Source organism: Zophobas morio, unplaced genomic scaffold (genome assembly GCF_036711695.1).
Source record: "Zophobas morio isolate AGI-343-1 ecotype UQ-CSIRO unplaced genomic scaffold, CSIRO_AGI_Zmor_V1 ptg000018l, whole genome shotgun sequence".
NCBI lineage: Eukaryota > Metazoa > Arthropoda > Insecta > Coleoptera > Tenebrionidae > Zophobas > Zophobas morio.
Genome location: NW_026972123.1, coordinates 4,033,886 through 4,059,466, shown reverse-complemented (window position 1 = coordinate 4,059,466; position 25,581 = coordinate 4,033,886). Strand labels below are relative to the sequence as shown.

The following is a 25,581-nucleotide window of genomic DNA, read 5'->3' as shown; positions in this document are numbered from 1 at the left end:
TCGAAGAATTGAAAACTCGATAAACTGAAAAATTGAAAAAAATCTAGTACCGAGAAGTTGAAAAATCGAAAGATCGAGAAATCGAAACATCAAAAAATTGAAAAATCAAAGGTGAAAATTTAAAAAACCTGAGAAATTATAAAATTAAAAATTGGAAAGTAAAAAAATTAAAAATTGGAAAATCCGGAAAGTGAGGAATTGAAAAACTCGAAAATTGAGAAATCGAGAAAGCGAGAAATTGAACAATGAGAACTTGAAAAATCGAAAAGTTGAAAAGTTGATTAACCGAAAAATCGGAAACTTAGGAATGCCAAAAATTGAAAAATTGAAAGAATGACAAATTAAAATATTGAAAAATTGAGGAATCTATGATTTTAAAAATCAGAAATGTGATTTGAAAAATCGGGAAATTGAATAATCGAAAAATCGAAACAGAAATCTCCAGAAAACGAAGAATTGAAAATTCGATAAACTGAATAACTGAAAAAATCTAATAGCGAGAAATTGAAAAATCGAAAGCATGAGAAATCCAAGCATTAAAAAATTGAAGATTCCAAAATTTATAATCTATCTCACCAGATGTTTTAATACGCGTGAAAATGTAATTTTGGGGTTGAGTAAGTGAAACAAAATTATAATTATAATTCTGGCCAATGCCTCTTACCATTCTAGAAAAGCCAATAGAGTTCCAACAGGATCGTAGACTAAACATTAAATTACTCGGTGGTTGGCACTCAAGTATTATATTTGAAAGTCAGTTTCTTAAAGCTGAGCTACTAAATTTAGCAAAGCAATATTCCAAGAGTATGCATACTTTATATGTTGTCGAAGAATTAGCAAAAGCATATGACCCGGAAGTTTTGGTTAAGGCTTCCGCCTTATCACTGCCATTTCAATCCAATCGAAATAGCTTGGGGTGTAGCCAAAGTAAATGTCGATAAAAGTGTCGGAAAAACGTCGAATAAAGATTTGGGTGTAATAAATTTCCCAAGTTCAACAAATTGCGGATAATATGTGGATGAAATGTTTAGATCATACAGACGTAATAGTAATGGTACTTACGAACAGCAAAAAGTTATCGACAAAGTGTTTCTATAATATTGCGTCTTAACAACGTAAACTATGCTTAGCTTTCGTTTCGCTTGTTCTGTCACATATCAAAAAAATTGGTCTAAAGAGTTTAGACAGTACTTCCCTCGCTGTCGGAAACTTGACGACTACATGCCTATTGTTTTTTTTCTCATTACATTTTTGTAGTGGGAATTTAAAAAAAAATTGCGATGACGTCATCAACATTTTTGCAAGGACACGTATATCAGTTGGGATAGATGTAGTGTAATACTAAGAATAAAATTATTATATTCTCAAATTTTCGGGAAAATGAATTGGGTCGTTTTGAATATTGATTTGTAATAATCAATAAAATAACGAAACAATTTACTCACGTATACGTATCAGAGGCAACTGAAAATCGTGTATGTATAAACATTCTTAATTTAAGATGACAGGCGTAACAGCATACGTGAGAGTCAAACAGAGAAACTGTAAACAAAACGACCATCGGTTTTATTGCTTCGACTTCCGCTTATTATATAAAACATTGGGTTTTATTTTAATTCTTGACGGTGAAATTCACAATTGGTTGATTATAAACATGTCTATTTCACATTCGCGGAACCAAGTGAACGCATAAAACAAATGCAGGTCTGTAATGTTAAAGTCGATGTAAATAAGCGTGCTACCCTTATGTTTCAACCGAGTTTTTCCTTTAACAAATTTTGTGTCTACCAAATTGGGTTGGTTGGGGTGTAATACTAATAATAAGTGTTGCCTTTAATTTAATCAATAAAATAAATTGACTTCATTAATTTTTTTGAACCACCTCTTAAGAAAATCTAAAAAATATGAATGGAATGATAAATCACAAGTACAAACTCATCATATTTTTTGCATTTTAGATAGGATTTATTCAGCAAAATTTAAGGGTGACGTCATCAATTTTTTTAGGAGGGACGAACAAATACATTTTGAACAAAAGTTTACCATGCTTATAATAACTTTAAAATATTCCCAAGATTTCAAAGCATTCGGTTTTGTAATTCCTGATTAAATCGATAAAATAAATTCACGCCTTCATTAATTTTTTTGAGTCACCCTGCATATGCAAATCCAAAAATATGAATGGAATGATAAATCACAAGTACAGACTCATCATATTTTGTACATTTTAGATACGATTTATTCGGCAAACTTTTGAGCTGACGTCATCAGTTTTTTGTAGAAGATAACCAAATATATTTTGACTAAAAATTTATTATGCTCTTTATAACCTTAAAACATCTGCAAGATTTCAAAGCATTCGGTTTTGTAGTTCCTGATTAAATCAATAAAATAAATTTATGCGTTCATTAATTTTTTTGAGTCACTCTGTATATGCAAATCGAAAAAATTGGTCTAAAGAGTTTCGACAGTACTTCCCTCGCTGTCGGAAACGTGACGACTGCATGCCTATTATGTTTTTTTTTTCGCAGTGGATTTCAAAGAATTCGGTTTTGTTGTTTCTGAGTAAATCAGTAAAATAAATTTACGCATTCATTAATTTTTTTGAGTCACCCTGTATATGCAAATCCAAAAAATATGAATGGAGTGATAGATCACAAGTACAGACTCATCATATTTTGTTCATTTTAGATATGATTTATTCGGCAAACTTTCGAGCTGACGTCATCAATTTTTTGGAGGGGATAAGCAAATGTATTTTGACTAAACATTTATTATGCTCTTTATAACCTTAAAACATCTGCAAGATTTTAAAGCATTCGGTTTTGCGGTTCATGATTAAATCAAAAAAATAAATTTACGCTTCATTAATTTTTTTGAGTCACCCTGTATATGCAAATCCAAAAAATATGAATGGAGTGATAAATTACAAGTACAGACTCATCATATTTTGTACAGTTTAGATAAGATTTATTCGGCAAACTTTCGAGCTGACGTCATCAAGTTTTTGGAGGGGATAAGCAAATATATTTTGACTAAACATTTATTATGCTCTTTATGACCTTAAAACATCTGCAAGATTTCAGAGCATTCGGTTTTGTAGTTCCTGATTAAATTAATAAAATATATTTACGCATTCATTAATTTTTTTGAGTCACCCTGTATATGCAAATCCAAAAAATATGAATGGAGTGATAGATCACAAGTACAGACTCATCATATTTTGTACATTTTAGATATGATTTATTCCACAAACTTTTGAGCTGACGTCATCAAGTTTTTGGAGGGGATAAGCAAATATATTTTGACTAAACATTTATTATGCTCTTTATGACCTTAAAACATCTGCAAGATTTCAGAGCATTCGGTTTTGTAGTTCCTGATTAAATCAATCAAATATATTTACGCATTCATTAATTTTTTTGAGTCACCCTGTATATGCAAATCCAAAAAATATGAATGGAGTGATAGATCACAAGTACAGACTCATCATATTTTGTACATTTTAGATATGATTTATTCCACAAACTTTTGAGCTGACGTCATCAAGTTTTTGGAGGGGATAAGCAAATGTATTTTGACTAAACATTTATTATGCTCTTTATAACCTTAAAACATCTGCAAGATTTCAAAGCATTCGGTTTTGCGGTTCATGATTAAATCAAAAAAATAAATTTACGCTTCATTAATTTTTTTGAGTCACCCTGTATATGCAAATCCAAAAAATATGAATGGAGTGATAAATTACAAGTACAGACTCATCATATTTTGTACAGTTTAGATAAGATTTATTCGGCAAACTTTCGAGCTGACGTCATCAAGTTTTTGGAGGGGATAAGCAAATATATTTTGACTAAACATTTATTATGCTCTTTATGACCTTAAAACATCTGCAAGATTTCAGAGCATTCGGTTTTGTAGTTCCTGATTAAATCAATAAAATATATTTACGCATTCATTAATTTTTTTGAGTCACCCTGTATATGCAAATCCAAAAAATATGAATGGAGTGATAGATCACAAGTACAGACTCATCATATTTTGTACATTTTAGATATGATTTATTCCACAAACTTTTGAGCTGACGTCATCAAGTTTTTGGAGGGGATAAGCAAATATATTTTGACTAAACATTTATTATGCTCTTTATGACCTTAAAACATCTGCAAGATTTCAGAGCATTCGGTTTTGTAGTTCCTGATTAAATCAATCAAATATATTTACGCATTCATTAATTTTTTTGAGTCACCCTGTATATGCAAATCCAAAAAATATGAATGGAGTGATAGATCACAAGTACAGACTCATCATATTTTGTACATTTTAGATATGATTTATTCCACAAACTTTTGAGCTGACGTCATCAAGTTTTTGGAGGGGATAAGCAAATATTTTTTGACTAAAGATTTATGATGCTCTTTATAGCCTTAAAACATCTGCAACATTTCAAAGCATTCTGGTTAGCAGATTAAAAATTAAATTTCAAAATGTTGTTTTATAATTTTGATTTTTTTTCCAAAAATCTGGACGTTTCGGGTGAAAAGTCGATTCAGAGTTGTAAACTACATGTGTAGGATTATGTTATTTTATACAATTGAAAACCCATTTACTATGTACAATTTTGAAGTGACGTCATCGCATTAGTGGTGGGGATGATTAGACAAATTTTGGTTAGCGTTTTACCATCTACATGATATTCTTAATATAAGTACAAAATTTCACAACAATCGGTCGAGTACTTTCGGAGATTATCTGTCTAATAAAAATCCGGGACGGTAGACGGACAGACAGACGGACGGACAGACGGACAGACTGACAGACAGACGGAAATGGGAGACCTATTTCTTCGTCTTCTAGGGGTCATGAAAGATCGAGAAAACGTAAAAGTAGAGAGTCGGCCGACGGACTCGATTACAATACTTCCTTTGCTTACGCTCGGGAAGTAAAAATCACCCGGTATTAACATTGTTGAAACTTGTTATACGAAAAGTTTAAATAGTATTCTCTCTTCCAGATGGTCTAACCAGCCCCGACCATGTAACCGCCTTCTTCCGAACCAGTGCCCCCAAGCCAGCAGTGCCATGGTCAGCGCCGCCGCCTCCATCATCCTCGTCCTGGCGACCCTGTCCCTGTCGACGGCCGCCGCCGACGTCTTCGCCCAACGAAGCAAGCAACGAAAGAGCGCCGTGTTCGCGCCGTCGGCGCCCTCGCGCGAACGCAAAAAGCACAACATCGTCCTCATCCTGACCGACGACCAGGACGTCGAGCTGGGCTCGCTCAACTTCATGCCCAACACGCTGGCGGAGCTGAGGGACAAGGGGGCGCAGTTCCGGCACGCCTACGTCACGACGCCCATGTGCTGCCCCTCGCGGTCCTCGCTGCTGACGGGGATGTACGTGCACAATCACAACGTCTACACCAACAACGACAACTGCTCGAGCACGCAGTGGCAGGCCACGTACGAGACAAGGTCCTTCGCCACATACCTGTCCAACGCGGGATACAGGACAGGTGAGGGAAATACAATAATAATAATTGTAAGGTGTGATACTATTGCTATTCAAAAGAAAACCTGTTCGCGCAGTGACGTCACTTAAAAATTTTAATGTACAAGAATCGCCAATATTTTTAATTTCTATGGCGGGTGTTTGGAAAATGGGTGGATTAACTCTTTAGTACGTTATGTACGGGGGTTTCAAGAGTCTAAAAAAAATAATTAAAAATTTTTTACAGTTCCAGTAGCAAGTAGTACATATAACAAAAAATTTACGAATAGCGTGTTATTTTTACTTTTTTTTACATCCTAAATTCTATTAGTTTGCACTCCCTGCCCATAAGAGAACATATTAGCCCCGCCCACCCACCCTATCTTCATTTCAGTGATTAATTTTATCCGGTTTCAATGAAATGAATGATCTTAATTATACTGAACAGAAATAAAATTAGTCCTTAGTATGAGAAGACTGGGTCGTCGGGGTTAGTACTTGCTAAAATAAAAGTGATTTTGGCAAATGATATACCTTTCAAGAAAATAGAGGGCGGGTGAGCGGGACTAGGACTTGATAAGATAATACTGTTTTTGGCAGATGATATATCTGCCAAGAAAATAGAGGGCGGGTGGGCGGGGCTAGCATTTTATAAGAAATGAGTGATTTTGATACTTTTTTTTTCGAAAATTTCTGTTCTTTCAGAATCATCAATTGAAATATAGCGGGCGGGGTTAGTACTTGTTAAGATAAAACTGATTTTGGCAAGTGACATACCTTCCAAGGAAATAGAGGGCGGGTGGGCGGGGCTAGCATTTTATAAGAAATGAGTGATTTTGACACTTTTTTTTTTCGAAAATTTCTGTTCTTTCAGAATCATCAATTGAAATATAGTGGGCGGGGTTAGTACTTGTTAAGATAAAACTGATTTTGGCAAGTGACATACCTTCCAAGGAAATAGAGGGCGGGTGGGCGGGGCTAGTACTTGATAAGATAAGACTGTTTTTGGCAAATGACATATTTTCCAAAAAAATAGAGGGCGGGTGGGCGGGGCTAGCATTTTATTAGATATGACTAATTTTGACACTTTTGATATTTTCGACCATTCTTCAACCATTTTCGAAAGTTAGCTAGATATTTTCTTGTAGATTTCGACAAGCAGAAGTCATTTTTGGCTTCGTTTCTTCGAAAATTTCTGTCGTTCTTTAAAATTGCCAATTGAAATATAGCAATTTTTACAGTTGCAGTAGCAAACAGTGTAACAAAAAATTTACGATTAGCGATTTTTTAAAATTTTTCACATCCTAGATTCTATTAATTTTCACTCCCACTCTATAAGAGAACATAATTAGCCCCGCCCACCCACCCTGTCTCTTTTTTAGTGATCAATTTTATCTGTTCTGGATGATCTTATACTGAACAGAAATAAAATTAGTCCTTAGAATGAGAAGACTGGGTCGTCGGGGTTAGTACTTGCTAAAATAAAAGTGATTTTGGCAAATGATATACCTTTCAAGAGAATAGAGGGCGGGTGGGCGGGACTAGGACTTGATAAGATAAAATACTGTTTTTGGCAGATGATATATTTGCCAAGAAAATAGAGGGCGAGTGGGCGGGGCTAGCATTTTCATAAGAAATGACTGAGGAAATATACTGGGCGGGGTTAGTACTTGTTAAGATAAAACTGATTTTGGCAAGTGACATACCTTCCAAGGAAATAGAGGGCGGGTGGGCGGGGCTAGTACTAGATAAGTTTAGACTGTTTTTTGCAGATGCCATATTTTCCAAGAAAATAGAGGGCGGGTAGGCGGGGCTAGCATTTTATAAGAAATGACTGAGTTTGACACTTTTTATTTCTGTTGTTCTTTCAGAATCGTCAATTGAAATATACTGGGCGGGGTTAGTACTTGTTAAGATAAAACTGATTTTGGCAAGTGACATACCTTCCAAGGAAATAGAGGGCGGGTGGGCGGGGATAGTACTAGATAAGATTAGACTGTTTTTTGCAGATGACATATTTTCCAAGAAAATATACGACTAATTTTGACACTTTTGATATTTGCAACCATTTTTCGACCATTTTCGGAAATTAGCTACACATTTACTTGTAGTTTTCGACATCCAGAAGTCATTTTCGGCTTCGTTTCGGCGAATATTTCTGTCGATATTTCAAAATCGTCAACTGAAATATAGCAATTTTTACAGTTGCAGTAATAAATATTATAACAAAAAATTTAGGATTAGCGCTTTTTTACTTTTTTCACTTCCTAGATTTCATTCGTTTCCACTCCCACTCCATAAGAGAACATAATTACCCCCGCCCACCCACCTTACCTTCAATTCAGTTATTAACTTTATCCGGTCTGAATGAAATGAATGATCTTATACTGAACAAAATAAAATCAGTTCTTAGAATGAGAAGACTGGGTGGGCGGGGCCAGTTCTTGATAAGATAAGACTGTTTTTTGGCAAATGACATATCTTCCAAAAAAATAGAGGGCGGGCGGGCGGGGCTAGCACTGGATAAGATAAGACTGTTTTTTGCAAATGACATATTTTCTAAGAAAATAGAGAGTGGGTGGGCGGGGCTAGCATTTTATAAGGAATGAGTGATTTGGACACTTTTTTTTCGAAAATTTCTGGTGTTTTTTCAGAATCGTCAATTGAAATATAGTGGACGGGGTTAGTATTTGTTAAGATAAAACTGATTTTGGCAAGTGACATACCTTTCAAGGAAATAGAGGGCGGGTGGGCGGGGCTAGGGCTAGATAACTTTAGACTGTTTTTTGCAGATAACATATTTTCCAAGAAAATAGAGGGCGGGTGGGCGGGGCTAGCATTTTATAAGAAGTGGGTGATTTGGACACTTCTTTTTTCGAAAATTTCTGTCGTTCTTTCAGAATTGTTAATTGAAATATAGTGGGCGGGGTTAGTACTTGTTAAGATAAAACTGATTTTGGCAAGTTATATACCGTCCAGGAAAATAGAGGGCGGGTGGGCGGGGCTAATACTTAATAAGATTAGACTGTTTTTGGCAAATGACATATTTTCCAAGAAAATAGAGGGCGGGTGGGCGGGGCTAGCATTTTATAAAATATTACTAATTTTGGCACTTTTGATATTTTTTGACCACTTTTCAACCATTTTCGAAAGTTAGCTAGATATTTTCTTGTAGATTTCGACATTCAGAAGTCATTTTTCGCTTCGTTTCGTCGTAAAATTTTTGTCGTTCTTCCAAAATCGCCAAATGAAATATAACAATTTTTACAGTCGCAGTAGCAAATAGTATAACAAAAAATTTACGACTAGCGCTTTTTTTTTACTTTTTTCACATTCTAGACTTTATTAATTTCCACTCCCACTCCATAAGAGAACATAATTAGCCCCGCCCACCCACCCTGTCTTTATTTAGTGATTAATTTTATCCGGTCTGAATGATCTTATACTGAACAGAAATAAAATTTGTCCTTAGATTGAGAAGACTGGGTGGGCGATTAGTACTTGTTAAGATAAAACTGATTTTGGCAAGTTATATACCTTCCAGGAAAATAGAGGGCGGGTGGGCGGGGCTAATACTTAATAAGATTAGACTGTTTTTGGCAAATGACATTTTCCAAGAAAATAGAGGGCGGGTGGGCGGGGCTAGCATTTTATAAAATATTACTAATTTTGGCACTTTTGATATTTTTTGACCACTTTTCAACCATTTTCGAAAGTTAGCTAGATATTTTCTTGTAGATTTCGACATTCAGAAGTCATTTTTCGCTTCGTTTCGTCGTAAAATTTCTGTCGTTCTTCCAAAATCGCCAAATGAAATATAGCAATTTTTACAGTTGCAGTAGCAAATAGTGTAACAAAAAATTTACGACTAGCGCTTTTTTTTACTTTTTTCACATTCTAGATTTTATTAATTTCCACTCCCACTCCATAAGAGAACATAATTAGCCCCGCCCACCCACCCTCTCTTTATTTTAGTGATAAATTTTATCCGGTCTGAATGAAATGAATCATCTTATACTGAACAGAAATAAAATTAGTCCTTAGAATGAGAAGACTGGGTGGGCGATTAGTACTTGCTAAGATAAAACTGATTTTGGCAAATGACATATCCTCCAGGAAAATAGAGGGCGGGTGGGCGGGGCTAACTAATACTTAATAAGATTAGACTGTTTTTGGCAAATGACATATTTTCTAAGAAAATAGATATTTTATAAGAAATGACTGATTTTGACACTTTTTTTCGTAAATTTTTGTTGTTTTTTGAGAATCGTCAATTGAAATATAGTGGGCGGGGTTAGTACTTGTTAAGATAAAACTGATTTTGGCAAGTGACAAACCTTCCAAAGAAATAGAGGGCGGGTGGGTGGGGCTAGCATTTTATAAGAAATGAGTGAGTTGGACACTTTTTTTCCGAAAATTTTTGTCGTTCTTTCACAATCGTCAATTGAGATATAGTGGGCGTGGTTATCACCTGCTAAGATAAGACTGACTTTAGCAAATGACGTATCCTCCAACGAATTTAATTAAATTATTATAAGAAAAGCTACTAAAGGCTCTAAAACACTTTCAAATTCTTTCCAAATATGAATACCTAGAACTTCAAGATTGTTTTAAATTTTTCAAAAAAAAAACGGATTCCCAAAATTAACTAAAAAATAGGTCAGGTCAGAATTTTCCAAAAGTAGAACACCAAAGTCCTCCAAATGGTTTTAAATAATTTACCAAAAAATTTCCATGGGCTCCCAAAATCATACACCGTGGGTACCCAAGAGTGTCCCGAATTTAAAAAAAAACACTGCGGCATTCAAGTTCATCCAGCAACAAAACACCAGATTCCTTTAAATTTACCCGAAAATAAAACACCAGGGGACCGAAAATTCACTACGAACATTTTAAACTTAGGGTTTTGAGAACTTTTTCACCAGTTAATTGTTAAGAGTGTGGCGGAGAGTTAACCCGTCATTTTCCAGACACCCGGTATTATCAATTTAAAGAGCGGATTTTAGGCTAAAAAAATTCAAAGTAGGCCCTAAAATAACCGACAAAAAGGCCTGAAAATGCGAAAATAGGCACCTTATGCAAGTTTTATGAAAAATAAATTTTACGCAACGTTTTGCTTTTTTTGAGATCTACATTTATTTTATTATTTTACATAATTGCGATCCGAATCCTGGTTAAAATTTTGCATAACAAATTTGATATTTTTCTAAATTTTCGGCGGAAAAATTTTTCCTTTTGTCTGTTAGGACATTTTTATACCTTTATTTTTATTCTTTTTGTACATTTTCCCTTATATTAATTTTTTCAATTTTGTCATTATTTGGCACTTGACATCTTTGTCATTTTTTTTCTGTAATTCCTGTGATTGCTTATTAAAAAAAAAAAATAAATAAATTGGGCGAAGTCGTCTTTGGGATGTATAATATGTTGCCTATGCAAAAATATTCAGGCGTGAACAGATAAAATGAACACCCTGTATATCCACATACTGACTGAAAGTCAGCCCAATTGTCTCTAATCTTGTTTTTAAGATGGTAAAATGGGTTTTATATACTAAAATGAAAAAAAAATAAATAAATTGAGTAACAACAATCCAAAAAGACGTACTTCAATCACTCCATTCCGTCAATCCTCACCAGCTTGTTACATTACCACCCATCCACCTTCGCAGGCCGGCCTACAATTAACCCAACAAAGAAAACGATCAATAATCAAGACATCGAATACCGCCCGGCTAAAAATAATTTCAATTTGAAAGGAAATGCAAAATCGTCTACGCGGAACACAGCTCGGTCCGAAATCGATGACTAATCCAGCCGCATAATTACCATAATACCAAATTATATCGTTGTCGAGATTTGAATAACAGAACACCTGGTCTCGGCTATCGTTCCTCAAAAATAGCGTTACGAGTCAGAATACCGCTGCAAGAACAATAGGCGCGTATAAATAATAGAAGACCGACCGGAGAGATGAGCACGTGTTACTTTGGCACGTGGGCTCTTTGATGCCACTCGCCCACGTGCGATGTAATCGCGCGTCTGCGACATCAATTATGCGGACGGAGCGCCCGCGGACACCGAACGGAGAGCGCTTTTTGAGCTTTCTTTTGCATGGAGAGCGGCCCAAATCGGGACGGAATGCAGGCCACATGGACGGTTTTTTATTCGATTTGTGTGACGGTTTTTTTGGATTTACGGTAAACAAAATTTTACGAAATAAAATTAATTAATAATAATGACCTCACATTCCCGCAACAGTCTTAACTATCCCTCAAAATCTATTTTAAATTTAAATTTCGTTGTGAAAAAAGACTAGGTATATTAAAAAAAAAGGCAAAATATAAGCCCCGCCCACCCACCCCTGTCTCAATTGTGGTGATTTTTCTTATTCGACATAACCCCTAGGGCGGGGTTTAATTGCATAATCTTTGTTTTTATCAAGAAATTAGCAGGCAAAACATCTTTTGTTGTTGTTGACATTGTAGGGGCTTGCTCTTTCCTTTTTTTTCTTTATATATACCGGTTTCAGACAGTCAGTTCTTGCGAAGAAATAAGGATTTTGCAATTAAACTCCGCCCCGGGCCCATTACAACAATTGAGATAGTGGTGGGTAGGCGGGACTTAAATTTTGCCTTTTTTTCTGGATATACGTAATATTTTTTTCACGATAAGATATTTGAAACGTTTAGAATGGTAAATTTTTGTTGGGAAACATCGATTTTACAATTAAACTCCGCCCCTCCGTCTGACAACCAATGAAATTCATCACAATTGAGATTGAGGTGGGTGGGTGGGGCTTATTTTTTGATGTTTATTTCTAACACACATGTAGTTTCCTTTCAACAACATGTAAAATTCAAAAAATCTAAAAATCTAAAATTAAAAAATCGAAAAACTGAAGAATCCAAATACATACAGTATCGGAAAATCCCAAAATTGAAACTTCAAAAAATCTAAGAATAATTGAAAAATCGAGAAATCGGTAAGTCGAAAAATCGAAAATTTAGAATCGGCAGGAATTTGAAACATCGAAACATTGAAAAGGCGCGAAATTGTAGGAACAAAAATATTAAAAATGGGATAATTGAAAAATCCAAAATTCTTTAACTGAGAAGTTGAAAAATAGAAAGACAGAAATCGAAATATCATTTTTTTTAATTTTTTATTTTTCAGTTTGAAAATTTAAAAATCAAAAAACTGCAAAATCGAAAAATCGAGAATTTTGAAAAAATGAAAATTCTATAATTTAAAAATCGAGCAATTGAAAAATCAAAAAGACGAAAAATCTAAGAATATAAAATATATAATATTTTGCAAAATGCCAAAACTGAATTATCGAAAAATTGAAAAATTTCGAAGATGAAATATCGAAAACTTGAAAAATTGCAGAATCGAAAAATTGAAAATTAAAAAAATTTGCAGAATCGAAAAATAGAGAAATCTAAATTTATAATCGAATCTGAAAATGGAAAATTAAAGAATCAAAATTTAAAAAATTTCAATTTTAAAAAAGTTGGGATAAATGATAACTCGAAATATCAAAAAACTGAAAAATAAAAAATTTAAAAATTAAAAAATAGAAAGAATAAAAAAAACCGCAAAATCGCAAAATCGAGAATTTTGAAAAAATGAAAATTCTATAATTTAAAAATCGAGCAATTGAAAAATCGAAAAGACGAAAAATCTAAGAATACAAAATATTGCAAAATTGAATTATCGAAAAATTGAAAATTAAAAAAATTTGCAGAATCGAAAAATAGAAAAATAGAGAAATCTGAAATTTGTGAATCGAAATTTAAAAAATCGAATCCGAAAATCGAAAACTGAAGAATCAAAATGTTGAAAAATCCCAAAACTGATGCAATGAAAAAATGAAGAATCGAAGAAAAATTGAAGAATCGGTAAATTGAAAAATTCCAAAACTGAAACATCGGTAAATTGAAAAATCGAAAAAAAATTGGGGAACCGAAACATTGAAAAATCGAAAAATCGAAGAATCGAATCTTGAAAAATCTCAAAAATGAAATATCGAAAAATTGAAAAATTGCAGAAGCGAAATTAAAATTGCAGAAATGAAAATAGAAAAATCTAAAATTTAAAAATCGAAATTTAAAACATTGAATCGAAAAAATGAAGAATTGAAGAATCGTTAAATTGAAAAATTCCAAAACTGAACATGGGTAAATTGAGAAAAATGGAAGAATTTTAAAATCGAAAACCTGAATAAACGCAAATTTGAAGAATTTAAAAATGGAAACATTTTAAAACAGAAAAATTGAAAAATGTTTCACATGGTAGTTTCTTGTTGAGAAATAGGAATTTTGCAATTAAGCTCCGCCTCCGGGCTCACGGCGAACAACATCATTACAATTGAGTTGGTGGTGGGTAGGCGGGGCTTAAATTTTGCCTTTTTTGTATATATGTAATATTTTGTTCACGATAAGATATTTAAAATGTTTAGCATGGTAAATTTTTGTCGAGAAACATCGATTTTACAATTAAGCTCCGCCCCTCGGTCTGACAACGAATGAAACATTCATCACAATTGAGATTGGGGTGGGCAGGTGGGGCTTATTTTTTGACATTTATTTCTAACACTCAAGTAGTTTCCTTTCAACAACATGTAAAATTAAAAAAATTTAAAAACGAAAAATTAAAAAACCGAAAAACTGAAGAATCCAAATACAATATTGAAAAATCCCAAAATTGAAACTTCGAAAAATCTAAGAATAATTGAAAAATCGAGAAATCGATAAGTCGAAAAATCGAAAATTTATAATAGGAAGGAACTGAAATATCGAAACATTGAAAAGTCGCGAAATTGTAGAAACAAAAATATTAAAAATCGGATAATTGAAAAATCGAAAAATCTTTAACCGAGAAGTTGAAAAATCGAAAGACAGAAATCGAAATATCAAAAAATTGAAAAATAAAAAAATTAAAAATTAAAAAATAGGAAGATTAAAAAACTGCAAAATCGCAAAATCGAGAATTTTGAAAAAATGAAAATTCTATAATTTAAAAATCGATCAATTGAAAAATCGAAAAGACGAAAAATATAAGAATACAAAATATTGCAAAATTGAATTATCGAAAAATTGAAAATTAAAAAAATTTGTAGAATAGAAAAACAGAAAAATTTCAATTTTAAAAAAGTTGTCTAAAAATTATGAAAAAATTCAGGGACGTAGATCTCGACACGGTGATTCCAAAAATATAGCATGTTGATGGTCACGAATCAACATTTTCGAAAAAATCACTGCGAAATGCGAATTTTTGAAAATTTCAAAAATTTCGAAATTTCAACGGTCGATTCTGGAAAAACGGTTGCAGGTATCAAAAAAACGAAGCCGGATTTGAATTCTAGAGCTCGAAAACTACAAGAAAATGTTTTTAGTTGAGTTTCGAAAATCTCAAAATTTTTGCGAAATTTTTAGAAGGGGGACCATTAAAAAATTTCAATTTTAAAAAAGTTGTCTAAAAATTATGAAAAAATTCAGGGCTGTAGATCTCGACACGCTGATTCCAAAAATATAGCAAGAATCGACAGGAACTGAAACATCGAAACATTGAAAAGTCGCGAAATTGTAGGAACAAAAATATTAAAAATCGGATAATTGATAAATCGAAAAATCTTTAACCGAGAAGTTGAAAAATCGAAAGACAGAGAAATCGAAATATCAAAAAACTGAAAAATAAAAAATTTAAAAATTAAAAAATTGAAAGATCAAAACACTGCAAAATCGCAAAATCGAGAATTTTGAAAAAATGAAAATTCTATAATTTAAAAATCGAGCAATTGAAAAATCTAAAAGACGAAAAATCTAAGAATACAAAATATTGCAGAATGGAATTATCGAAAAATTGAAAAATTTCAAAGATGAAATATCGAAAACTTGAAAAATTGCAGAATTGAAAAATTGAAAATTTAAAAAAAAATTGCAGAATCGAAAAATAGAAAAATAGAGAAATCTGAAATTTATAAATCGAAATTTAAAAATGTCGAAAAATCTCAAAAATGAAATATCGAAATATTGAAAAATTGCAGAAGCGAAATTAAAAAAATTGCAAAATCGAAAATAGAAAAACTAAAAAATAGAAAAATCTAAAATTGAAAAAACCGAAATTTATAACATCGAATCGAAAAATCCCAAACTGACACATCGAAAAAATGAAGAATTGAAGAAAAATTGAAGAATCGTTAAATTGAAAAATTCCAAAACTGAAACATCGGTAAATTGAGAAATCTAAAAACTGAAAAATGGAAAAATTTAAAAATCGAAAACCTGAATAAACGCAAATTTGAAGAATTGAAAAATGGAAACATTTTAAAATAGAAAAATTGAAAACATGTTTCATATGATAGTTTCTTGTTGAGAAATAGACATTTTGCAATTAAGCTCCGCCTCCGGGCTCACAGCGAATCACATCATTACAATTGAGATGGTGGTGGGTAGGCGGGGCTTAGATTTTGCCTTTTTTCTGTGTATATGTAATTTTTTTTCACGATAAGATATTTAAAATGTTTAGAATGGTAAATTTTTGTCGAGAAACATCGATTTTACAATTTAGCTCCGCCCCTCGGTCTGACAATGAATGAAAAATTCATCACAATTGAGATTGGGTGGGTGCGTGGGGCTTATTTTTTGAGGTTTTTTTCTAACACACATGTAGTTTCCTTTCAAGAACAAGTTAAATTCAAAAAATTTAAAAATAAAAAATTTAAAAACGAAAAATTAAAAAATCGAAAAACTGAAGAATCCAAATGCAATATCGAAAAATCCCAAAATTGAAACTTCGAAAAATCTAAGAATAATTGAAAAATCGAGAAATCGATAAGTCGAAAAATCGAAAATTTAGAATCGGCAGGAACTGAAACATCGAAACATTGAAAAGTCGCGAAATTGTAGGAACAATAGGTAATATTAAAAATCGAATAATTGAAAATTCGAAAAATCTTTAACCGAGAAGTTGAAAAATTGAAAGAGAGAAATCGAAATATCAAAAAACTGAAAAATAAAAAATTTAAAAATCAAAAAATAGAAAGATCAAAAAACTGCAAAATCGCAAAATCGAGAATTTTGAAAAAATGAAAATTCTATAATTTAAAAATCGAGCAATTGAAAAATCGAAAAGACGAAAAATCTAAGAATACAAAATATTGCAAAATTGAATTATCGAAAAATTGAAAATTAAAAAATTTGCAGAATCGAAAAATAAAAAAATTTCAATTTTAAAAAAGTTGTCTAAAAATTATGAAAAAATTCAGGGACGTAGATCTCGACACGTTGATTCCAAAAATATAGCACGTTGATAGTCACGAATCAACATTTTCGAAAAAATCGCTGCGAAATGCGAATTTTTGAAAATTTCAAAAATTTCAAAATTTCAACGGTCGATTCTGGAAAAACGGTTGCAGGTATCAAAAAACCGAAGCCGGATTTGAATTCTAGAGCTCGAAATCTACAAGAAAATGTATTTAGTTGAGTTTCGAAAATGTCAAAATTTTTGCGAAATTTTTAGAAGGGGGGACCATTAAAAAATTTCAATTTTAAAAAAGTTGTCTAAAAATCATGAAAAAATTCAGGGACGTAGATCTCGACACGCTGATTCCAAATATATAGCATGTTGATGGTCACGAATCAACATTTTCGAAAAAATCGCTGCGAAATGCGAATTTTTGAAAATTTCAAAAATTTCTAAATTTCATCGGTCGATTCTGGAAAAACGGTTGCAGGTAGCAAAAAACCGAAGCCGGATTTGAATTCTAGAGCTCGCAATCTACAAGAAAATGTATTTAGTTGAGTTTCGAAAATGTCAAAATTTTTGCGAAATTTTTAGAAGGGGGGACCATTAAAAAATTTCAATTTTAAAAAAGTTGTCAAAAAATTATGAAAAAATTCAGGGCTGTAGATCTCGACACGCTGATTCCAAAAATATAGCAAGAATCGACAGGAACTGAAACATCGAAACATTGAAAAATCACGAAATTATAGGAATAAAAATATTAAAAATCGAAAAATCTTTAACCACCGAGAAGTTGAAAAATCGAAAGACAGAGAAATCGAAATATCAAAAAACTGAAAAATAAAAAATTTAAAAATTAAAAAATAGAAAGATCAAGAAACTGCAAAATCGAAAAATCGAAAATTTCGAAAATCGAACAATTGAAAAATCGAAAAGACGAAAAATCTAAGAATACAAAATATTGCAAAATGCCAAAATTGAATGATCGAAAAATTGAAAAATTTCAAAGATGAAATGTCGAAAAATTGAAAAATTGCAGAATCGAAAAATTGAAAATTAAAAAAAAATTGCAGAATCGAAAAATAGATAAATAGAGAAATCTGAAATTTATAAATCGAAATTTAAAAAATCGAATCCGAAAATCGAAAACTGAAGAATCAAAATGTTGAAAGATCCCAAAAATGAAACAACGAAAAAATGAAGAATCGAAGAAAAATTGAATCGTTAAATTGAAAAATTCCAAAACTGAAACATCGGTAAATTGAGAAATCTAAAAACTGAAAAATGGAAAAATTTAAAAATCGAAAACCTGAATAAACGCAAATTTGAAGAATTGAAAAATGGAAACATTTTAAAATAGAAAAATTGAAAACATGTTTCATATGATAGTTTCTTGTTGAGAAATAGACATTTTGCAATTAAGCTCCGCCTCCGGGCTCACCGGGCGAATCACATCATTACAATTGAGATGGTGGTGGGTAGGCGAGGCTTAGATTTTGCCTTTTTTCTGTGTATATGTAATATTTTTTTTCACGATAAGATATTTAAAATGTTTAGAATGGTAAATTTTTGTTGAGAAACATCGATTTTACAATTAAGCTCCGCCCCTCGGTCTGACAACGAATGAAAAATTCATCACAATTGAGATTGGGTGGGCGGGTGGGGCTTACTTTTTGAGGTTTTTTTCTAACACACATGTAGTTTGCTTTCAAGAACATTCAAAAAATTTAAAAATCTAAAATTTAAAAACGAAAAATTAAAAAATCGAAAAACTGAAGAATCCAAAAATACAATATCGAAAAATCCCAAAATTGAAACTTCGAAAAATCTAAGAATAATTGAAAAATCGAGAAATCGATAAGTCGAAAAATCGAAAATTTAGAATCGGCAGGAACTGAAACATCGAAACATTGAAAAGTCGCGAAATTGTAGGAACAAAAATATTAAAAATCGGATAATTGAAAAATCGAAAAATCTTTCACCGAGAAGTTGAAAAATGGAAAGACGGAGAAATCGAAATATCAAAAAAAAATTAAAAATTTAAAAATTGTAAAAATTAAAAAATAGAAAGATAAAAAAACTGCAAAATCGAAAAATAGAAAATTTTGAAAAAATGAAAATTCTATAATTTAAAAATCGAGCAATTGAAAAATCGAAAAGACGAAAAATCTAAGAATACAAAATATTGCAAAGTGCCAAAATTGAATTATCGAAAAATTGAAAAATTTCAAAGATGAAATATCGAAAAATTGAAAAATTGCAGAATCGAAAGATCGAAAGTTAAAAAAAAAAATGCAGAATCGAAAAAGAGAGAAATCTGAAATTTATGAATCGAAATTTAAAAGATTGAATCCGAAAATCGAAAAGAGAAAAACTAAAAAATGGAAAAATCTAAAATTTAAAAATCGAAATTTAAAACATCAAATCGAAAAATCCCAAAACTGAAACATCGAAAAAATGAAGAATTGAAGAATCGTAAAATTGGAAAATTCCAAAACTGAAACATCGGTAAATTGAGAAATCTAAAAACTGAAATTTGAAAAAATTTTAAAATCATAAACCTGAATAAACACAATTGAAAAGTGGAAACGTTTCATATGGTAGTTTCTTGTTGAGAAATAGGCATTTTGCAATTAAGCTCCGCCTCCGGGCTCACGGCGAATAACATCATTACAATTGAGATGATGGTGAGTAGGCGGGGCTTAAATTTTGCCTTTTTTCTGTGTATATGTAATATTTTTTTCACGATAATATGTTTAAAATGTTTAGAATGGTAAATTTTTGTCGAGAAACATCGATTTTACAATTAAGCTCCGCCCCTCAGTCTGACAACGGGTGAAAAATTCATCACAATCGAGATTGGGTGGGTGGGTGGGGCTTATTTTTTGATGTTTTTTTTTAACACATATACAGTTTCCTTTGAACAAAATGTTACTTAAAAACATATTTCACATGGTAGTTTCTTGTAGAGAAATAAGCAGTTGTAATTAATCTCCGCCTTTCGGCTTACAACGAATAAAAAAAATAAATGTCCGTAGTTTTCTTTTCACGACAAGAAACTGAAAACATGTTCAAAAGGGTAAATTTGAATTTCTGACGATCTGAGGAGAACAATTTTCTCAAGATGTCATAATTGTTTGATAATTTATTGTCCCCCAATTCTTGTATGATCATTTTATTTTCTACTTATTTAGTAGAGATAATTCTTTGAATGTTCGTGGTACCTAAGATTCGTCGAAACGTCTCCGGTAAAATGCTAAGAAATCCGGACGTTTCTTTACCGCAGTGACCACAGCTGAGCCAGAAATAGACAGAAAAAGAAACGCCCCAGAGTCGTACTGGAGACGATTTTACAACACCGCAGATAAACGCCTTTTGCTGCGCCTAATAACACTATAATCTTACTTGTATTCGGACAATGCAACTGCATCCGGGCCCGAATGCCAGCCCGGCCCTGCCCCTCCCACTCCCATCGCACTAAAATCGCAATTCCTGCAATAATTCGCGCCCATTAAGCCGACGATTTCTCGGAATAATCAAGTGTGAACACGAGCATTTCCTCCTAAATCTCGTCCCTAATTATCACCAATTTCCCATATTCGTCGTCCATTAGCCGGTCGTCGCGTGGGCGTTCCGGGTTTATTTCGGTCGTGTGTCGCAATGGAATTCATTCATAAGAAGAACGTCGTTTCCAATTCATAATGTATGCGAAACGTAGGAGTTTTTTCCTTAAAAAACATTTAAGGCTACGTTGGCGACCGTTTTGATTCATTATGGGCATTACGTGGGCTACCGACATTTGAATAACGCTAATTTCGGCGTGTTAACGTTGACTCTAATGTGTAAACAATTAGCAGGAGACGTTTTTCCACTCGATCGGAGATTAGATGTTATCTGGCTTGTCACCTGTCGTTGGTGGATTTAAGCAGGTTGTTAAATTTGGAAAGGCGCTTTTTCATCTTGGCAAGAAAAATTATGTTGTCGCAAGGTGTCTTCCTACAGGTTATTTACCAGTGTTTCCTCACAGATACATCATTATTGAAAAATTTTGTGTGCGTGAGTACTGGGGTCATTTTTTTATGGTAATTATCTTCAAAACTAGTGAAGTGAACTTGTCAATTAGATCATTGTTGTGTTTTTCTCAATTAACTACAAAAATTTCGCAAAGAACGCAAAAATCTGGACGATCGCTCTGAAAAATGATAATCTGTTTTTTTTTACAATATGTAAACTACGACTATATTCAAGGGAAATAATTTTTGAAGAAACTATTTCCAAATTTAGTCAAAAAGAACCAGATTTAACCAGAGATATCACCGTTAGCCAAAAAGAAACTTTGAGAGTGAAAAAATGATCAAATTATGTGCGGATTTTCAACTTAAATTACACAGGATAAATCCACGTATTCAATTTTTGTTCGGGTACTATCAAGTACTTAATTTGGCCTTAGAACAAAATTATCGTCATTACTGGACAGTCAGAGTTCGTTCGATTTAAATCTCCAAAATTTTTTTAATGCCACAGACTCATAATAATTAGTTTCAAATTTTTTTTATAAAGAAAGTCGTAAGGGAGCCCAAGACCCTCAAATTGTTTGAAATCACAACAGCTGGGACCTCCAAGTTTCGTTCAAAATATTTTCAAAACCAAAAGCCTGGAGCCCTTAAAATTTTTTTGAATTCTTAAAAAAAGCGAACCGAAGATTCAGATTCTTTTCAATTCTTTCAAAAAGGAACACACCAAAGTTCTTTTAGGTTTCTTAAAAAAGACATTGGAGATCCTAGAATTCCTCCAAATTCTTTTAAAAATAAAGCACTAAAAGTTTTTTTTTAATCTCATTGAAAAATAAAATACCATGACCTCAGATTCTTTTAAATTCTTCTAAAAACAAAATAACAAAGTTACCAAAATTGTTCAAAAACAAAACAGATTCCTTTAATGTCTTTCAAAAATAAAACCCTATGCGACTTCAAGATACTTTTAATTTCTTTCAAAAGAAAAATACATAAGAAGCCTCAAGATTCTTTCAAATTTTTTTCAAAAACTAAAGACCTGGAGCTCTCAAGACTATTTTAAATTCTTAAAAAAGACATTAGCGAACCCCTAGATTCTTGTAGAACAAAACACCACAGATCCCAAAATTGTTAAATTACGTGTTTAAAAAAAGACACTAGACACCCAAAGATTTTTTCATTTTTTCAAATTCTTTCAGAAATAAAACACCAAAAGCCCCCAAGGTTTCTTCAAGCTCTTTCAAAAAAAAAACAATACCAGATTCGTTTAACATCTTTCAAAAACAGGAGTTCCCAGAATTGTTTCAAATTAAATCAGATTCTTTTAAATTTTTTTTTAAAACAAAATGCCAAAAGCCTCTAAGATTGCTTAAATCTCTTTCAAAAACGAAACGCTATTCTTTCAAAAGAAAAAGTTACTAGAGACCCAAAGATTCTGTCAAATTAAAAAAAAAAATCTTAGAGCCCCAAGACCTTTATTCTCTCAAAAACAAAACAGCAATTATGTCAGAGTTCTTTTAATACTTTTAAAGAAGACACGGAAGATCATAAAATTTTTGTAAATTCTATCAAAAATAACAAATCAAAAACCCCCAAGGTATTTTAAATCTCTTTCAAAAACAATACAACAGGAGTCCACAGGATTGTTTGGTCATTTTTATTCTTTCTATCTTTTATATCCTTCGTATCCATTTTATACTTTTTCATTCTTTTTATGCTTTTTATCCTTTTTGTCATTTCTATCCTTTCTACTCTGTCTATCCTTTCTATCCTGTCTATGCTTTCGTCCTTTCGTGCTTTCGTGCTTCCGTTCCGTCATCCTTTCATCTTTCATCTTTCATCCTCTCATCCTCTTATCCAAAATTCGTAAGACTGTCCGCTGTTCTAATTCATACTTCGCACAAATCAACATACCTATCCTTTATATCCTTTTAATATTTTCACTAATCCTTTTGATTATTTCAATCCTTTTATTCCTTTTTATCCTTTTCATCCTCTTTTCCTTTTTATCCGTCTCATCCTCTTTTCCTTTTTATCCTTTTCATCCTTTTCGTCCTTTTCGTCCTTTTTTCATCCTTTATATCCTATTTATTCTTTTTATCCTTTCTATCTTTTCTGTCCTTTCTATCCTTTCCAACTTTTCTCTCCTTCTTTTCCTTTCGGTCCTTTCTGTGCTTTCGTCCTCTCGTCCTCTCATCCTCTCATCCTTTCATCCTTTCATCTTTTCATCCTTTCATCCTCTCATCCTCTCATTCTTCCATCCTTTCATATTTTCATCCTTTTATTCTTTCATCTTTCATCCTTTTCATCTATTTTATCATTTCTTTTTTTTTCATTCTTTTCATCCTTATCATCCATTTCATCGTCTCATCCTTTATATCTTTTTATTCTTTTTATCCTTTCTATCTTTTCTGTCCCATCTATTCTTTCCAACCTTTCACTCCTTCCTGTGCTTTTGTCCTCTCGTTCTCTCTTCCTCTCATCCTCTCATCCTTTCATTCTCTCATCCTCTCATCCTCTTATCCTTCCATCCTCTCATCCTCTCACCATCTCATCCTCTTATCCTTTCATCCTTTTCATTATTTTCATCCTTTTATCCTTATTATCCTTTCTATAATTTTTAGCCTTACTAGTCTTTTTATCCTTTCATCCTTTCATCCTCTCATCTTCTCATTCTTTCATCCTCTCATTTTCTTATTCTCATATCCTCTCATTCTTTCATCCTTTCAATCTTTTATATCCTTCGTATCCATTTTATACTTTTTCATTCTTTTTATCCTTTTTGTCATTTCTATCCTTTCTACCCTGTCTATCCTTTCTATCCTGTCCTTTATATCATATTTATTCTTTTTATCCTTTCTATCTTTTCTGTCCTTTCTATCCTTTCCAACTTTTCTCTCCTTCTTATCCTTTCGGTCCTTTCTGTGCTTTCGTGTTCTCGTCCTCTCATCCTCTCATCCTTTCATCCTTTCATCCTCTCATCCTCTCATTCTTCCATCCTTTTATTCTTTCATCTTTCATCCTTTTCATCTGTTTTATCATTTCTTTTTTTTCATTCTTTTCATCCTTATCATCCATTTCATCGTCTCATCCTTTATATCTTTTTATTCTTTTTATCCTTTCTATCTTTTCTGTCCCATTTATTCTTTCCAACCTTTCACTCCTTCCTGTGCTTTTGTCTTCTCGTTCTCTCTTCCTCTCATCCTTTCATTCTCTCATCCTCTCATCCTCTTATCCTTCCATCCTCTCATCCTCCATCCTCTCATCCTCTCACCATCTCGTCCTCTTATCCTTTCATCCTTTAATTCTTGCATCCTTTTCATCTTTTTCATTCTTTTCATCTTTTTCATCCTTTTCATTATTTTCATCTTTTTCATCCTTTTATCCTTATTATCCTTTCTATAATTTTTAGCCTTACTAGTCTTTTTATCCTTTCATCCTTTCAATCTTTTATATCCTTCGTATCAATTTTATACTTTTTCATTCTTTTCATCCTTTTTATCCTTTTTGTCATTTCTATCCTTTCTACCCTGTCTATCATTTCTATCCTGTCTATGCTTTCGTCCTTTCGTGCTTTCGTGCTTCCGTTCCGTCATCCTTTCATCTTTCATACTCTCATCCTCTTATTCAAAATTCGTAAGACTGTCCGCTGTTCTAATTCATAATTCGCACAAATCAACATACCTATCCTTTATATCCTTTTAATATTTTCACTAATCCTTTTGATTATTTCAATCCTTTTATTCCTTTTTATCCTTTTCATCCTCTTTTCCTTTTTATCCGTTTCATCCTCTTTTCCTTTTTATCCTTTTCATCCTTTTCGTCCTTTCCGTCCTTTCTATCCGTTCCAACTTTTCTCTCCTTCTTGTCCTTTCGGTCCTTTCTGTGCTTTCGTCCTCTCGTCCTCTCATCCTCTCATCCTTTCATCCTTTCATCCTTTCATCCTCTCATCCTCTCAGTCTTCCATCCTTTCATATTTTCATCCTTTTATTCTTTCATCTTTCATTCTTTTCATCCTTATCATCCATTTCATCGTCTCATCCTTTATATCTTTTTATTCTTTTTATCCTTTCTATCTTTTCTGTCCCATCTATTCTTTCCAACCTTTCACTCCTTCCTGTGCTTTTGTCCTCTCGTTCTCTCTTCCTCTCATCCTCTCATCCTTTCATTCTCTCATTCTCTCATCCTCTTATCCTTTCATCCTTTTCATCCTTTTATCCTTATTATCCTTTCTATAATTTTTAGCCTTACTAGTCTTTTTATCCTTTCATCCTTTCATCCTCTCATCTTCTCATTCTTTCATCCTCTCATTTTCTTATTCTCATATCCTCTCATCTTTTTATCCTTTTTATCCTTTTTGTCATTTCTATCCTTTCTACCCTGTCTATCCTTTCTATCCTGTCTATGCTTTCGTCCTTTCGTGCTTTCGTGTTTCCGTTTCGTCATCCTTCCATCTTTCATCCTCTCATCCTCTCATCCAAAATTCGTAAGACTGTCCGCTGTTCTAATTCATAATTCGCTCAAATCAACATACCTATCCTTTATATCCTTTTAATATTTTCACTAATCCTTTTGATTATTTCAATCTTTTTATTCCTTTTTATCCTTTTCATCCTCTTTTCCTTTTTATCCGTTTCATCCTCTTTTCCTTTTTATCCTTTTCATCCTTTTCGTCCTTTCCGTCCTTTTCGTCCTTTTTTCATCCTTTATATCATATTTATTCTTTTTATCTTTTCTATCTTTTCTGTCCTTTCTATCCTTTCCAACTTTTCTCTCCTTCTTGTCCTTTCGGTCCTTTCTGTGCTTTCGTTCTCTCGTCCTCTCGTGCTCTCA

General features: G+C 32.6%; 1 protein-coding gene across 3 annotated transcripts in view; it reads left to right on the top strand.

Annotated features, from left to right (window-relative positions):
- LOC135130828 (extracellular sulfatase SULF-1 homolog) overlaps window positions 1–25,581 on the top strand; it is a 186,806-nt gene that overhangs the window by 67,319 nt on the left and 93,906 nt on the right. For all 3 annotated transcript variants that reach the window (XM_064058257.1, XM_064058255.1, XM_064058256.1), the window contains exon 2: window positions 5,015–5,511. In XM_064058257.1, the coding sequence (XP_063914327.1) occupies window positions 5,082–5,511 (430 nt within the window). In that variant the 5' untranslated portion in view covers window positions 5,015–5,081. The remainder of the gene's footprint in view (window positions 1–5,014; window positions 5,512–25,581) is intronic.